The sequence below is a fragment of the Cervus elaphus genome, chromosome 13 (genome assembly GCF_910594005.1).
Source record: "Cervus elaphus chromosome 13, mCerEla1.1, whole genome shotgun sequence".
Lineage (NCBI taxonomy): Eukaryota > Metazoa > Chordata > Mammalia > Artiodactyla > Cervidae > Cervus > Cervus elaphus.
Window position 1 is genome coordinate 27,374,490 of NC_057827.1, and position 17,969 is coordinate 27,392,458.

General features: G+C 44.2%; 1 protein-coding gene across 1 annotated transcript in view; it reads right to left on the minus strand.

Moving 5' to 3' along the window:
* Positions 1-6,306: 6,306 nt before the first annotated feature.
* EFL1 (elongation factor like GTPase 1) overlaps positions 6,307-17,969 on the minus strand; it is a 111,507-nt gene continuing 99,844 nt past the window's right edge. Inside the window, exons 19-20 of the mRNA XM_043921791.1 lie at positions 15,399-15,583; positions 6,307-6,629 (exon numbers count right to left, since the gene is read on the minus strand). Coding sequence (XP_043777726.1) covers positions 6,441-6,629; positions 15,399-15,583 — 374 coding nt within the window. The 3' untranslated portion in view covers positions 6,307-6,440. The remainder of the gene's footprint in view (positions 6,630-15,398; positions 15,584-17,969) is intronic.

Sequence of the window (17,969 nt, forward strand, 5' to 3'; positions counted from 1 at the left end):
TCAGAGGGGAAGAGGGTGGGATGGATGGAGAGAATATCCCTGGAACCCATACATTAACATGTAACATAGACAGCCAGTGGGAATTTGCTGTGTGATGCAGGGAGTTCAGAGCCGGCGCGCTGTGACAATTTAGAAGGGTGGGATGGGGGGGGTGGGAGGGAGTTCACGTGGGAGGGGACATACGTATTCCTGTGGCTGATTCATCCTGCTGTACGGCAGAAACCAACACAATAGTGTAAAGCAGACATCCTCCAGTTAGAAACAATTTTTTTTTTTTTTAAATATTAACCTTTCCAGGGAAGGGAGTTACTGCAAGAGAGAAGCCCGGGCAAAGTCTCAGGTTTGAGGGTATTTTTGCCTTCTTTGGAGAAATATCTGACCAGGAAGCACTGCTTTTTCTATATCAAATTCCATCAAATTCCATCTCAAAGGCTAAATTCTATTTATCCTGAAGGGTTGAAGGTGTGGTGGTGGTGGCAATTTTAAAATGTTTCAAAGCCTCTGACAACAGCCAAATGAATTCACCTCTCATTGACATTCTCAAAAGTGCAGTTGTTTTAATAAAGGAAAATATATTTGGAAAGGATAGGCTGTAAAATTAAAAGTGTGTATTTTCAATGATCTCATGTGCTTTGCTGGACAGAAAAATTCCCCTGGCTCTGGTTTTTCTAGCCTCTCTTAAAGATAAAACAAGGGGAATAAACATCCATAACTAGACATCTCATAAGGTCACTTCTTTTTTTCTTTTTTGAATTAGGGCACATAAAAAAGGAAACATCTAAATCTGATGTTCAAACAACCTTTCAGTTTGATCCATTCTTCTCGCCTTGAGTACGTTTTATAAGTGCCCCAAATCTTTGAGCCTGTTCCTCCCTTTCTTTGCTCCTACCAGGTTTGAAAGGCAAATAACTTCTTCCTCCATCAATGTTCTGTCCAGAATGAACACCATATGGATGCTCTTTTTCAAACTGAATTATTTTTGGTTAGTTCTCTCCTTTGACCTTTAGCCTTCCAATCCTAAAATAACAGTGTACACATTTGAAAAGACTTAAGAGTTTCCATATCTACCATGGGGTGGAAGAAAGTTAATTATCCAAATGAGGCCTTGCAAATGTTACTTAAAATTAGACCTAAGAGGTATAGCGCACACTTTTGCTTGCAAATCACGAAGCAGTTAAGAAAATTTTCAAAAAGTGCAAAGTATAGCTTTATTTTCTTTATTATTACTTTTTAATTTATTTAACTATGCTGGGTTTTAGATGCAGCGCAGGGGATTTTTAGTTAAGGCAAGTGGGATCTAGTTCCCTGACCAGGGATCAAACTGGGGCCCCCCGCATTGAGAGTGCAGGACTGGAGCACCAGGATAGTCCCCAAAGTATAATTTTAAATTGGTAATTAAAATCTCTATGGCACTTGTTTTCAAACTTAAGTATGCATCGGAATCACTTGGAGGCCTTGTTAAAACAGCACACTGAGTTCACCTCAGTTTGATAGAGGAAGTCTTAGATGGGGGCCGAGACTTTGCATGTCCCACAAGCTATGACAAACCTAGGCAGCATATTAAAAAGCAGAGACATCACTTTGCTGACAAATGTCCATGTAGTCAAAGCTGTTGTCTTTCTACCAGTCATGTACGGATATGAGAGTTGGATCATAAAGAATGAGTGCCGAAGAATGATGCTTTCAACTTGTGGTGTTGGAGAAGACTCTTGAGAGTCCCTTGGACTGCAAGATCAAACCAATCAATCCTAAAGGCAATCAACCCTGAATATTCATTGGGAGGACTGATGCTGAAGCTGAAGCTCCAATCCTTTGGCCACCTGATGCAAAAAGCCAACTCACTGGAAAAGACCCTGATACTGGGAAAGATTGAGGGCAGGAGGGGAAGTGGGCAACAGAGGATGAGATGGTTGGATGGGATAACCAATTCAACGGACATGAGTTTGAGTAAACTCCAGGAGATGGTGAAGGACAGGGACTGTCTTCAGTCATCCTCATGACTCAAGATCAAGTCTCTGGCTCTCCAGCCCTGGGCCAGGGTTGGCCAGGTTGGGAGGGTCTTGGTCCCTTCACTTCTGCCCTTGCAGGGAGCACTTCTGTATGTCCTGCCCCCTTCCTTTCTTGGAGTCCATGGCATGTGACTCTCTCATGAACTGCAGGACACACAGGCCACAGGCTGGGAAGCCTCCCCAAGGCTCATCCCTGAATTGAGAGAAGATGCTGTCTGTGCCACAGGCTCTGTCTGTGGAAGGGGATCAAAGGAAAGTCTTCTCAAGTTCCATGGTCCAGTTTGTATGTTTAGGTTGACATTCATAATCCTCTGTTTTTAGAATCTGATCTAAATTCTTGGCTTTCATTATTAATTTTATATCCCCCCCACCCCCCCAATTTCGGAAGTTTCAAGTGCTCTTTGCCTTAAAAAGAAAGGATTACTTGGATTGCTTCATGAGGACACACCTTCTAATTCTTGAATTTACTCATCTATTTCAGCTGGAGAGCTCTGGGCCTTACTTGTTGTAAGACAAGTTCAGTCGCTCAGTCGTGTCCGACTCTTTGTGACCACATGGACTGTAGCACACCAGACTTCCCTGTCCTTCACCATCTCCCAGAGTTTGCTCAAACTCATGTCCATTGAGTCAGTGATGTCATCCAACCATCCCGAGGGAAGGAATTTTTCTTACCCAGTTTTAAGGGCATGGGTTGACCTAATATCTGAAATCAATTATTTCTCTAAACTCACTGGCCATAAATCTGAGCAATATAGTTAATGATTTTGAATCTAAGACACTGGTAGGTTTACCTAAGTTTGAGGCACAGGATAAAAATACCATAAATATGAAGATCTTCCTCTTGTCCTCTGTTATAGTGAAGATGTGACTTCTGTGGATGAGTTCTCTGACCCTGACACAAATCAGGCTGCAGTCCCTGGAATCCTTTTGTGATGTGCTCAGAGAAGGAGGTGCAGCTGGATGAGATATGGGACCATGGGCCATGCAACGTCTTCCAGGTTCTCTTTTCATTCAGCACATGTGAGGATCCAGTGAGGATCTCTCTCCCTGTCCCCTCGCACCCCAACACTCGCCCCCCCCCATACATCTAGGGTCATAACAGGAGATGGATATTTCTCCTCAAGCCAAGTAGTGCCAGTGGTAAAGAATCTGCCTGCCAATGCAGGAGATGTGGGCTCGATCCCTGGGTCAGGAAGATCCTATGGACAGAGGAGTCTGCAGGCTACAGTCCATGGGGTTGCAAAAAGTCAGACAGACATGATGGAGCGACTGAGCACATCGAAGTCTCACCCACCCACTTGCCGCCCCTTGCCCACCTGTGCCCTGGGGCTGTCTTAGAAAAGGCAAGAGATTGATGTTGCCTGTGTCTGTCCTCTGAGATCTTAGCACCTCAATGCCAAGGATCCTCCAGGAGTGAGGGTCTTGGTTGTGTGGCCCCCCCCACTGCCCCCTGTCTATAAATGACTGCCAGAGACCAAGCCTGATGTAAGAATAGCAACACCCCCATCCCACTTTGGGACAGGTTAAATACTTGGTTCAGGCTTCTCAGGTGGCCCAGTGGTAAAGAACCCACTGGCAAATGCAGGAGATAGGTTCGATCCCTGGGTGGGGAAGATCCCCTGGAGGAGGAAATGGCAACCCACTCTAATATTCTTGCCTGGGAAATCCCATGGACAAAGGAGCCTGGCGGCTACAGTCCCAGGGGCATCACAAGAGTTGGACATGACTGAGCGTCACAGCTTCTTGGCTCACTTTCACTGCATTTCATACGTGCAGGTGAGGGTCTGAGTGTGGCCCAGGGACAAGAAGTAGACACACACCTCAGTGAGCTGTCACACGTGATGGGGCGTCCCTGGCTGGGGCCCCTTCGCCAGTTACACAACACGGCCGGTGACTCACGTGGCGGATCGGCTGCACCCTGTGGCCTGCAGTCACCTCACTGCTTGCTGATACCTCCCCAAACATGGGGAAGGAAGAGCGGCCATCTATCAGGCTGACGTGCTCCGCCAACACCAGCCCATCTGGCAGGGCCGGCAGAACGCAGTGAGCGCTCCAGCTCTCTTGGGGTTGTGCCTCTTTTCTATTAAATGCAGCATTTGCTGATAAAGTGGAGAGTCTAAGAATACTTTACATGGTACATCTGGCAGTTTGAATGATGTTATTCACAAATGCTATAAATCGATGTGTTAGCTCTTCCTGTGTTATCCAAGTTTTTAGATAACCAGTATGTAGTGGAACTCTCCTCAATTAATTCAGATTATCAGTATCTGTTCAACTTGGACAGACAGTGAAATATCTAGCTACACTTTCCCCAAAGGCAGGGTCAAACAGACTTAACCAGATTTGCCAGGGCTCTAGTGTTAAGAGTGACCTAGTGTATTAACACAAAACAAAACAAATAAAAAAAACCCTAAACAAAAAAAACATTAAAAGCATTTAGAGTCTGGTCTTATAATTTTATGCATTTTGAAAAAGAATCCTTCTTTAAAGTGGCTATAAAAGGTATTAGGGAAACATAAAAAGTTACAAAATCTATTTTTGACTGGACTCATTTGTCCCTTATATGGGGATCTCCCTGAATGAGGCAACTGAGGAGATTTAAGGAAGACATTTACAATAAAGGCAATAATCTCATCATATAAGATAATACCCTTCAGTAAGGCTAAGAGGAAACAGCCAAGAGAATTACAGAAATTTACTCTTTTTTTTAAAAGAAAAATATCAGTTCAGTTCAGTTCACTCAGTCGTGTCCGACTCTTTGCAGCCCCATGGACTGCAGCACGCCAGGACTCCCTGTCCATCACCAAATCCCAGAGTTTACTCAAACTCATGTCCATCGAGTTGGTGATGCCATCCAACCATCTCATCCTCTGTTGTCCCCTTCTCCTTCAGCCTTCAATCTTTCTCAGCATCAGGGTCTTTTCCAGTGAGTCAGTTCTTCACATCAGGTGGCCAAAGTATTGGAGTTTCAGCTTCAGCATCAGTCTTTCCAATGAATATTCAGGACTGATTTCCTTTAGGACAGACTGGTTGGACCTCCTTGCAGTCCAAGGGACTCTCAAGAGAGTCTTCTCCAACACCACAGTTCAAAAGCATCAGTTCTTCGGTGCTCAGCTTTCTTTATAGTCCAACTCTCACATCCATACATGACTACTGGAAAACCATAGCTTTGACTAGACGGACCGTTGTTGGCAAAGTAATGTCTCTGGTTTTTAATATGCTGTCTAGGTTGGTCACAACTTTTCTTCCAAGGAGCAAGTGTCTTTTAATTTTATGGCTGTAGTCACCATCTGTAGTGATTTTGGAACCCCAAAAAATAAAGTCTGTCACTGTTTCCACTGTTTCCCCATCTATTTGTCATGAACTGATAGGACCAGATGCCATGATCTTAGTTCTCTGAATATTGAGCTTTAAGCCAACTTTTTCACTCTTCTCTTTCACTTCCATCAAGAGGCTCTTTAGTTCTTCTTTGCTTTCTGCCATAAGGGTGGTGTCATCTGCATATCTGAGGTTATTGATATTTCTCCCAGCAATCTTGATTCCAGCTTGTGCTTCATCCAGCCCAGTGTTTCTCATGATGTACTCTGCATATAAGTTAAATAAGCAAGGTGACAATATATAGCCTTGTCATACTCCTTTCCCTATTTGGAACCAGTCTGTTAATTTAATTAACATTTATTTAAATATGAGTGATACAATATATGAAGGAACGTGAAAACAGAAGGTTTAAAGGCCAACAATTGAACATTACATTAAAACTATTGTTTTGATGGACAAATAAACCTTAAGATGAATCAGCTGTAAAAGTGACTTGGTTTAACTAATCTAAAGGTAGCTGGTCTTGCAAGTTTGTGGTCTCTTCAAAGGATGTTAAATGCTGTTAAACCAAAGATTACATATAAAATATGTTTAAGTGGAGGATGTAGCTGCAAGTGAGATGCTGACAACAGGCAGAGGTGGGTTGCTCAGTGTAGAGGAGGCAGCCCCCACAGCAGGGTCTGCACACCCTGCCCTCAGCACTGAGCAGACTGCCCTCATCATAGCCTGAGCTTTACTGCCGGGGGCAGATACACACAGTACGGAGGAGGCCCTGGAGGAGGGCATGGCAACCCACTCCAGGATTCGTGCCCAGAGAATCCCATGGACAGAGGCGCCTGGCAGGCCATGGTCCATGGGGTCGCAAAGAGTCAGGCATGACTGAAGCACACACAAAGGGAGAAGGGTCCAGTGCAATGCCTATAGTAACATCTTGCTTTGTAGCAGAATCAATTACAAAAAAATTCTGGAATGCCCTATGTAAAATATTATACCAATCAACTTTATTGAAAGTGAATGCAGAGATGACGCAGCATAAAGAAATTTTCCCAGTATCAAAGCCTGGGTGACCTTTCCTCATTTATTACAAAGGGAAGGATCAGCCAGCAGGGCTGGTTACTTATTCTTGCTGAGGGTTCTCTGCTTTTCTGCGTGCTCCACAATCTTCTCTTCCACATAGAGACCCTTCCGCTTCCGCACTGCGTTCATGTACTTCCGGGCCTGGTTCTCGGAATCGGCCTTTTCCCCAAAGTGCAGGTACTCCTCCTCGGTGGTTGGTACCCAGAAGGGGTCGCTGGGGATGATCTTGTAAAGGAAGGTGACAGAATGTGCTAGATTAGACAACTATACTTTTATTCCCAGTGCCGATTCATACAGTCTTAGCTTAAGAAACGAATGCTAAGCAATGAAGAGGTAAGCTTGCTAGAAATGGTAATAAACAACCATGAACAAATGGAGGCAGATTCAATGAAACCTGTAATATACACGTTAGTCTTTACTCTTAGAGCCTTTATAGAACACTAAGGAAGTAAGACAACTATGACTTTTGAATAATGTAATAGGAAAAACTCTCCCCTACACTACGATATCCCTGGGTAGAGGTGTTATTTCATTAATTTCGCCTTTGTCCTCAGCACAGATCAACACATGGGTCTGTTCTTGATTATTCCGAATTTTTGCTCCAAAATTCAGTGCAGTATTAGGAGGTCAGTATTGCCAACACGCTGACCACATTCTACAAAATCGGCTTTACCAATAAGGACAGTGAGAGTCTGACTTTCATATGTCTTGTTCTTTTTGTTGTTTTTTTCTTATTTTCCAACTGGGCAGAAAAAGGTGGTATGTCTCAAGTGGTCTCAAATCCCAATACTCTTCTGTTTAAGACACAGAAATGAAAGAAGAATTTATTTTATAATAGTCACTCTTCAATACAACAGTAGGAAATCTCTGTGGACCAGGAAGGGAGAGAAGAGAGCCCACACTGATAAACAGAGGTACAAGCCCCATCCACTTCCCACAGGGAGACAAGACAGGAATGGTCATGAGGGCCAGACTCTTACTGCCCACTGAGAAGGGACGGGCCCAAAGCCACATACCCCAGGCATGTGGGAACCAGAACCAACCAGTCTTCTGGGGAGGTGGAGTAACTGTGTCTGGGGCTGTGGCTAAAAGTGACTAGTAGGTCACGAGAGAAAAGCCATCACCTTCTGAAGATGAGGCTCAGCCCATGCAGAGTCTGCGGTCCTGCACCATCCACACTGGGAAAGGCCCTGACCTGAGCCTCAGCCCTCAGGACGGCAGAGGAGGAGAGAAGCCCCGCGGCAAGTGACCCTGCCAGCGTGACTCTCCGAGGACAAGAGGAAATCTAGCACCACAAAAGACAGGCGCCAGACTCAACAAAAGGAGAACGAACAGTCAGAGAGAGAGAGATAACAAGGCAATCTGAAGACAAAGTTCTAGAGAGTTCATGTAAAAATCCTCCAAGAAATAAAGGAGATGGGGGTGGGGAACAGCAGTCATAAACCAGTAGGCAGTTGTAAAACAGAACTAGACCACACGTCACAGTCTCCTAAGTGTGTAAAAGCACAGACAGTGCCCTCAGGCTGAAGTAGTAGACATGAGGACTCAGGTGTCCTCAAGGTATATGTCCATAGAGTACAAGCAACATCTCCAAGGGTGCCATCAGCAAAGGACTGGCAGGAGGCTGTTCAGTCAGTCACTAAGTCGTGTCCAACTCCTTGTGACCCCATGGACTGCAGCATGCCAGGCTCCTCTCCTCCACTACCTCCCAGAGTTTGCTCAAATTTGTGTCCATTTAGTTGATGATGCCATCCAGCCATCTCACCCTCCACTTCCCCCTTCTCCTGTTTTCAATCTTTCCCTGCATCAGGGTCTTTTCCAATGAGTGGCCTCTTCGCATCAGGTGGCCAGAGTGCTGGAGCTTCAGTATTAGCATCAGTCCTTCCAATGAACACTCAAGATTGACTCCCTTTTAGGACTGGCAAGTTGCTGGGGTCCTGCCCACTCCAGGTCTCATCTGACAAGGCAGCAGAGCAGTGCGAGGGGTGATGCTGCTGATCTGGAAGTCCCCACATGTGAGAGGATGTGGAGTGGCCAAGACGCTGGTAGCAGCCTGGGCGCAGGACAAAGGCAGCTGCAGGTGGGGACTTCCAGAGATCAGTGGCCGCTGGAAAGATTCCTGAGACTGTTTGGTGCCACCATGCTGGCTCTAGCAGCTAGATGGGACCAGACCAGGCAAGCCACTTCCCGGACAAGGCCACTGAGGCTCTAGAGGGCACCATGCTGAAGCTGAGGTCCCCACCCTCTCCCCACAGAAGGCCCTCTCTTTCTTGGAGAGGGGAAGGGGAAGAAGGTCAGGAAATGGACCATTTACTTGGGTGGTCATCCACAAACACTCCTTGTAGGACACTAGTTCTAAGCCAGTCATTAGTGTCCCCCTCTAGCTAGTTGGATGATAAACCCATCATGGAATATAAAGAAGCCACATGTTCTTAGCAGGTCTCAGCGGTAGCAGTGAATACATTTTTGTTGTTGTTCAGTCGCTAAGTCGTGTCCAATTCTTTTTGACCCCGTGTACTGTGGCACGCCAGGCTTCCCTGTCCTTTACTATCTCCTGGAGTTTGCTCAAATTCATGTCCATTGAGTCGGTGATGCCATCCACCTCATCCTCTGCCACTCCCTTCTCCTCCTGCCCTCAATCTTTTCTAGCAGTAAGTGAGGGGCTGGTTGGGAGACAGCGGACTTGGACTGGCCAGTTTAAGACCAGAGAGTCCTTTTTCAAGAATGCAGGACCCAGGAGCTTCAGAAGGGTCCCGTTTCCCCTCGGCACATATTTCTGAGGTTTGCTCAGTTTGCTTCCCGAGACTCTGGGGCTGCTGTCTGTGTTCATCTCCTGCTGCCCAGGGACTCGCCTGACACAGGCCCAGTTGCCTGCACCTCCTCTGTCCTGCACCGGCAGCTGACGTCTTCACCTGCACCCCTCCTGTATCTAGGTTCTTGCCCTGACATGTCGAACAAACTCTCAGGAGAGGGGAGATGGAGTACTCTTTGTCAGGAAGAGGCTAGCCTGGTTCAGCCCCATCTGACTGCAGGAGGGTCATTATGAATTTTCTTTGTGGGTGATAAGAAGGTGACCCTAAAAACAGTACAGGTGATGCTCACAGAAAAGCATCTCTGAGGCAGGAGAGCAGAGCTTGCTATCAGTTTTGAAGAAAAGGTGCTTTCTTCTAATTGGCTCATCCAGAATTCATGTGCCTGTGGGGAGGATATTTTTTGCATCTTCAGAATCTAAAGAGGACTTCATCTTCTAACTCACAGGAAGGAAGGCACCCAAGTGCTAGTTGTTGCCCTGAGCGTTAAAACAACAACAACAACAACAAAACTAGAAAATAAAAAAGCTTTGGGAGCTCTATTTCAACGTTTTGCCCCGTCCTCCCTATGATCACAGCCGGCAGGAGGGAAACACCATGTCCACATCCCATGCCTGGTGCTGCTGCTATCGCTTCTTCCTTACCCTGCACGGCCTCCAGCGCACCCCCTGGGGGAATCTCAGCATTAACAGGGAGACTCGAGGTTATGCTGACATACATGGAGAACAGCAATGACTGGTAATATTTCTTTCTGTGTCCCTTATTAGCTCCTTTTCTTCCTTTTTTGCAGAAGGGTAAAACATAGAAAGAGAAATTATGAGATTGCTGACTTCAAAGGTTTCCTCGTGGAAAATGCCTGTAATTTTATTTTCTCTATTTTTCTGAAGCACTTTCTCTCAAAAGCTCTTGATTGTAAATTATATGGTGTGGCAGAATACAAATGAAAAACAGTGCCTTGGAGTGAGAAGCCAGATCTCGACAACTGTGTTATTTCTGAACCTAACTATGGGGGGGGGGGGCGTGGGGGGCGGCGGGAAAAAAACTGAGACAGCCAGAAAATATCAGATCAGTAACATTTAAGTGTAATGGATTTTCAAGACTTTCAAAGATTTGAAGCTTTGGGGAATGGGATCATGACAGGTGGCAAGGGGATGACAGAAGGATGGTACAAAACTGGAGCTAAGTTTTCTTGACTACACTTCCCCTACAGTTGTTTACTGAAGGATTGATTTGTAATAACAAGCTATAACTAAGCCCAAAGCTAGTATTTTAAAAAAACTACTATTAAGTATATAGGATTAACTTTCAATCCCCCACCTCTTTTTTCACATTTTGAGAAAGAAAACTGATGATTTTCATAGCAACAAAAACTGCCTATTTGGTCAAAATTTGCTGTTTTATATTAACTGTTCCTAAATACCTATTCTCTTTTTCTTTGGTAACAGGTATTTCGGGTGGGCATACAGAAGACCGAGGTTCTGGGGGGAGGGGTAGATAGTCACACCTTTTCTATAAAGCCTAAGACAGTAGGTAAAATAGACTGTAGGCCACACGGTCTCTGTCTTAACTAACAGAGTCCACTTGAAAGCAGCCATGTAAGATATGCAAACAAAGGGGTATGGTTATATTTTATTTACCAAAACAAGTAATGGGTCAAAGAGTTTGCTGACTCCTGGTGCTAGTGGCAAAGAAATCACCTGCCAAGGCAGGAGACCCAAGAGATGTGGGTTTAATACCTGTGTGGGGAAGATCCCCTGGAGGAGGAAATGACAACCCACTCTAGTATTCTTGCCTGGAGAATCTCATGGACAGAGGAGCCTGGTGGGCTACAGTCCATGGTGTTGCAAAGAGTCAGACTCAACTGAAGTGACTTAGCATGCATGTATGACCCGGGTAAGACCACACTGCTAGCCTCCTTGTCAGGTGGAGCCTTGCTTGACGTGCTGGATGAGTCGTTTTGGGCAGTGGGATGAAGGGGAGTGACTCGGGCAGCATCCTCTTAAAGGGATAGAGTACGCCCTCTAGCTGTTCCTGGATCTTACTGGCTGGAATGCAGGGGTGATGGGAGGAGGTGGAACAGCCGCTCCAGACCACCAGTGGACAACGAGTGCTGAGAGAGGCAGCCCTGGACTCGAGAGAACCTTCTGCTTTATCTGAGCCACTCTGCTTTGGGATTCTTTCCACAGAGCAGCCTCATCAGTTTCATACACAATGTTATTTGCCAGTTGGGAAAGGATGAGAAGTTCTATAGATTTTTTTAAAAAATATGTGCATTATAGAATCACTTTCAAGGATAAGAGTGACTATAAGGTGATGAAGTATTTTAAACAAATAGAATAAGTGAATTCCAATACAGAACTCTTCCAATGATGGTGCCATTTCAAGAGCTCTGAATATGTGTCTTCCATCTGCATCTACAGAGAATCCCACTGACCACTCAACCTACACTCTCTTTGTTCTGATCAAACATCCTGTCACCCAGTTTTTTGCACCAGAGTTGAGCTAGGTCTTCTTAATGAGATGGACTCGTCATCTCTTAAGACATTCAGAAGCAAAACATCTCTTAAGACATTCAGAAGCACGAGCTCCAAGTTCTGAAGGCTGTTTTCAGTAGTGGTAGCGCAAGTGAAGAAAGTGTTTCATTTCTCAAGGTCATTACTTTGAAGTGGAGTAAGTCTTCTAAGTATCACTTTGCTGCACTGTCCTATAATCACACATCTGGTTGCTAGAACGTTTGGGAGACAATGCTGTTTTTCATTACGAACATCAGTAGTATATTTACCCTGCTCCAATATCTTGCCTCGAGAATCCCATGGACAGAGGGGCCTGGTGGACTTCAGTCCATGGGGTTGCAAAGAGTCAGACACAACTGAGTGACTAATGCTTTCACTTCTTGATAAACATAGTTCTTCAGAAGCTGCCTTTATGAATCCATCCCTTCTATTTCTTACTGGTTTGTGCTCTTATGTAAAAGTTGAGTGCCAAAAACCAAAACCAAAAAGCTAGAAGTCTGGATAAGTGGGAAATTATTGCCCATAAGCATGGGGATTAACAAATAACTTACATATTTTGTGCTACTGTTTTCTACATAATTAAGTCCAGCAATGGTATCTACTCAGACATAAGCCAGTAAAGCCATAGAAACATCATTTAGTTTTGAGACAAAAATGCAAGAAAAATTTCATAGGAAATCATTGTTAAAAGGTAGCTTGTACCAACAACCAAAATATGTAACCTAAATTGGAACAATATTAACTTTAGTTCTATCAAGCACAAAGAATGTAACCTTCTTTTTTTAAGGAGAAGCAGACACAACAGGGTGTTCTGGACTAGCAACTAAATTTACAGATTTAGATGATATAAACTTGCCCAATTAAAATCAAATTTGCCCTGTCCAGGGTTAGTTTTTCTAAAGTGTCACCATTCTTTACTCTTCCAGATTCACTTGACTAGAGAATTCATTTTAAAGAGAAAGCTCTCCCTCAATTATTTCCATTCCCCTGTATTGTCTAAATTTAAGCTGTTCATTTTAAGTGTTCCAGAGAAGGGACCCAGTTGGCTAAAGAAAGTAAAAGAAGTGAGAAGAGCTTAGCACAGAACCTAAACCACGAGCTTTGTCTAAATTGTTTAAGGAAAAAGTCTGGATTATTTGTTTGAAGTTGAGTTCCTTGTGCTATACAGTAGGTCCTTGTTGGTTATCCATTTTAAATACAGCTGTGCATGCATGTCCATCTCAAACTCCCTGACTATCCCTTACCCCCAGTAACCATAAGTTTGTTCTCTAAGTGTACGTGTTTTGATGAGCCATTTTGTGCCACCACACCTGAAGCCCACAGGAGCCCCGAGTCTCCATAATGGGGACTGTAGAACATGAAACACAGAATAATTTAAAGTTCTCTCTTAATACTTAGGAGTATATCTACCTAAAGAAATGAAAGACCTATATATAGAAAACTATAAAACACTGATGAAAGAAATCAACGAGGACACAAACAGAAGGAGAAATATACCGTGTTCATGGATTGGAAGAATCAATATTGTGAAAATGACTATATTACCCAAAGCAATCTATAGATTCAGTGCAATCCCTATCAAGCTACCAATGGTATTTTTCACAGAACTAGAACAAATAATTTCACAATTTGTATGGAAATACAAAAAACCTTGAATAGCCGAAGCAATCTTGAGAAAGAAGAATGGAACTGGAGCAATCAACCTGCCTGACTTCAGGCTCTACTACAAAGCCACAGTCATCAAGACAGTATGGCACTGGCACAAAGACAGAAATATAGATCAATGAAACAGAATAGAAAGCCCAGAGATAAATCCACGAACCTATGGACACCTTATCTTCGACAAAGGAGGCAAGGATATACAATGGAAAAAAGACAACCTCCTTAACAAGTGGTGCTGGGAAAACTGGTCAACCACTTGTAAAAGAATGAAACTAGAACACTTTTTAACACCATACACAAAAATAACCTCAAAATGGATTAAAGATCTACATGTAAGACCAGAAACTATAAAACTCCTAGAGGAGAACATAGGCAAAACACTCTCCGACATAAATCACAGCAGGATCCTCTATGACCCACCTCCCAGAATATTGGAAATAAAAGCAAAAATAAACAAATGGGACCTAATGAAACTTAAAAGCTTTTGCACTACAAAGGAAACTATAAGCAAGGTGATAAGACAGCCCCCAGAATGGGAGAAAATAATAGCAAACGAAGCCACAAAGGATTAATCTCAAAAATATACAAGCAACTCCTGCAGCTCAATTCCAGAAAAATAAATGACCCAATCAAAAAATGGGCCAAAGAACTAAACAGACATTTCTCCAAAGAAGACATACAGATGGCTAACAAACACATGAAAACATGCTCAACATCATTCATTATCAGAGAAACGCAAATCAAAACCACAATGAGGTAGCATTACACGCCAGTCAGGATGGCTGCTATCCAAAAGTATACACACAATAAATGCTGGAGAGGATGTGGAAAAAAGGGAACCCTCTTACACTGTTGGTGGGAATGCAAACTAGTACAGCCACTATGGAGATTAGTGTGGAGATCCCTTAAAAAACTGTAAACAGAACTGCCATATGACCCAGCAATCCCACTCCTGGGCACATACACCAAGGAAACCAGATCTGAAAGAGACACATGCACCCCAATGTTCATCGCAGCACTGTTTATAATAGCCAGGACATGGAAGCAACCTAGATGCCCATCAGCAGACGAATGGATAAGGAAGCTATGGTACACAATGGAATATTACTCAGCCATTAAAAAGAATTCATTTGAATCAGTTCTAATGAGATGGATGAAACTGGAGCCCATTATACAGAGTGAAGTAAGCCAGAAAGAAAAACACCAATACAGTATACTAACGCATATATATAGAATTTAAAAAGATGGTAGCAATAACCCTATATGCAAAACAGAAAAAGAGACACAGATGTACAGAACAGATTTTGGGACTCTGTGGGAGAAGGCGAGGGTGGGATGTTCTGAGAGAATAGCATTGAAACAAGTATACTATCAAGGGTGAAACAGATCACCAGCCCAGGTTGGTTGCATGAGACAAGTGCTCAGGGCTGGTGCACTGGGAAGACCCAGAGGGATGGGATGGGGAGGGAGGCGGGAGGGGGGATCGGGATGGGGTACACATGTAAGTCCATGGCTGATTCATGTCAATGTATGGCAAAAATCACTACAATATTGTAAAGTAATTAGCCTCCAACTAATAAAAATAAATGAAAAAAAAAAAAAAAAGTTCTCTCTTGTAAGAAGCATAACTGTTTGCCTTTAAATGTTACAAGTGCTTTTTCCCCAGAAGAAACATTAAGTTTCATTTTCAAAATATTGGTGGTTTTCTTACCTACAATATATCTTTGGAAGGGAAAAAAGGATTAAACGTTCTGTCTTAAATTTTACATCAAATTAAAAAAAATGAGTGTGTGTGTGTGTGTGTGTGTGTGTGTGTGTATTACAAAGCACATATAATCTCAGGTGTTCCAGTCTGGATGAAAAAATGCCATCTGCTTTGTCCTGTTCATCTGACCAAGCAGGACCAGATAAGACCAACCAGACTGGGAAGTGGTTGGCTCCCAGGGGCGCCCCCTGTGGGAAAGCACAGCCTGAAATGACAAGGAAGGAACTCAGATTTGGCTTCTTACCTCCCAGTGGCTGAACACCAGCTGTGGGCTGGCCAGGCCACTGGTCCTTTTCCGGATCTCATCGGCAAAGCCGAAGCTCTCAGCCACGGGCAGCACGGCCTTGATGATGAACATGTCTGTCCCCTCTTTCATCTCCTCCTGCAGCACTCGTCCTTCTCTCTTTGACAGGACCGCGTAGACCCGACCTGCAAAGCCGCACATCTTTTAAATTCATCGACCGGTTACATGTCTTGAGCTGCACCGAGATGCAACTGTTCCTACACCCTCTTAACCCTCTACTAATGATTAACTTTGGTCCCAGTAATTCTGGCTTACAAAGGCATGGGAAATATCCCAGCATTTATTTAAAAGGATAAGCGTGACAATCACAGAAAAATTAGAAACAAGTAACAAAAGGTGAAATCACCCCAAAGTGCACTACCCAAGACAATCTCCTCCACACAGCAAGGAAAGAGGGAGACCTTTAAAAGGACTCTGGGTACACTGTCACTAGGAGCTGTCGTTGAGTATGAAATCCAATGAGTTAGTGTGACTGGGCTTTATAAATGTTACAAGTATTTTCACAATTACAAGATATTATTAATGTGATGATTATAATTATAATGATGACAAGCTATTTGGGCCTAGTAAGCAAGAAACTGGCACAATGACATTTTTATACTAAAAATTAAAGCCATATATATATGTGTGTGTGTGTGTGTGTGTGTATATATATATATAAATGCTTGCTCATATTTAAGCTGATAGTATTTCAGTGGTACAAGAATATGGGTTTTATTCCCCGAAAACTGATTGTGTTTGGAATCTTTAACATCTGGTGAGAATTTTTGGCTTCTGGGCTTCCCGATGGCTCAGTGGTGAAGAACCCCCCTGCCATGGCAGGAGACCTGTGTTCAATCCCTGGGTTGGGAAGATCCCCTGGAGAAGGAAATGGCAACCTACTCCAGTATTCTTGCCTGGGAAATCCCATGAACAGAGGAGCCCAGCGGGCTACAGTCCATGGAGTCATACAGTCAGACATGACTGAGTACACACAAGTTTTAGCGCCATGTCACAGGAATTCTAGCAAATCCTCTTGGTTAACACCTTTATTTCAACTTCAGGCATAATTCTGCCCTCCACGCAGAAGGGAGACAACCTCCCCTCTGACTGGCCTCTGTGTGAGCGCCACTGGGTGCTCCAGATACCCCTCCCATCAGTAAGCAGAACAAATTGCAAAGAGCAGAGATAAACCAAAAATCACAGACAGTGGTGAGGAACTTGCTCAAATGAGGGGATGGATACACAGCCTCCTCCTTCAGCTACCACTTAGACAAATTACTTCTAAGGACACAGCAGTCTACAAACACGTTATCCTGGAGAATTCACATTGCAGTGAAGCAGAGCACAAGTCTCCTGGGACTACGGCATGGAGTCCTGGACTCTGCCATCCTCAACAACAGGGCAGGGAGCTGGCGTGGAGGTCGCCCACCTTGACTGACATTTTACTTTTTAGACTAGAAACTGAGTGCACAGAGCAAAACTGTCTGAGCTGGCAAACTTTTCTCTCTGACTCAGATTTCCCCCTGGTGGTGGTGATGAGGAAGGAGAAAGGAAAACCAATGGCAGGAAACCCATTGTGTCACAAATAAAAACTTAAAAACTCTGATGGGCCTTCGCATCTCCAGGCTTAGCAGAAAAACAAATTAAAAATGGCCACAGTGATGACAGGGACACCTGTGCTCTTTTCTAACCCACTGAACGCTGCCCCCTACCCCCAGCACCGCCCTCCCCATGTGTCCAAAGGGGCTGACACTGGCTTCTTCACCATGTGCTCTGTCTTCAACGGCCAGCTGCCCTGAGCTCTATTAAAACTGCTTCTTCTGAAATTTCAGCCATTTTCATATTCCCCCAGGTGGCACAGTGGTAAAGAACCCCCTGCCATCACAGGAAGATGTGTATTTGACCCCTGTGTTGGGAAGATCACCTGGAGAAGGAAATGGCAACCCACTCCAGTATCCTTTCCTGGGAAATCCCTTGGACAGAGGAGCCTGGCAAGCTGTAGTCCGTGGGGTTGCAGAGAGTTGGACATGACTGACAACTAACACACACATCATCATCATCAACCTAAGTGTCTTTTCCTCAGTCCTTACTCTCTGTGACTTCTCTGCAGTTTCTGCAACTACTGATCAACACTCTGACAAATCTCAACAATCTTAGGGCTACCTTCCTCTGACCCCTGGCCCTCTGACCATCATTCTACTGTCTACGACAATAATTCTTACGGGTACGATTTCTTCCTGAGTATTCTTTGAGGCTCCAAGCTCTTCTCCAAACCACTTTCCTTTCAGAGAGCCCCTTCATTTCTCATTGGTGCAGTTTAAACGATTAACTTTATGTCTGGGATGCTTGGGACTCTATTTCTTAGCCAGGCCTCTCACTTGACCTCCCACATTTACTGAGACTGTGGCCCTCAGGGCATCTCCTTGGTGGAGGGTGTGCTAAGTCACTCTGGTTGTGTCCCACGACCCCATGGGCCTTTAAGCTGCTTGAAGAAAGCATCAACCTTCTCTCCTCCAGTGTTTCTCTGAC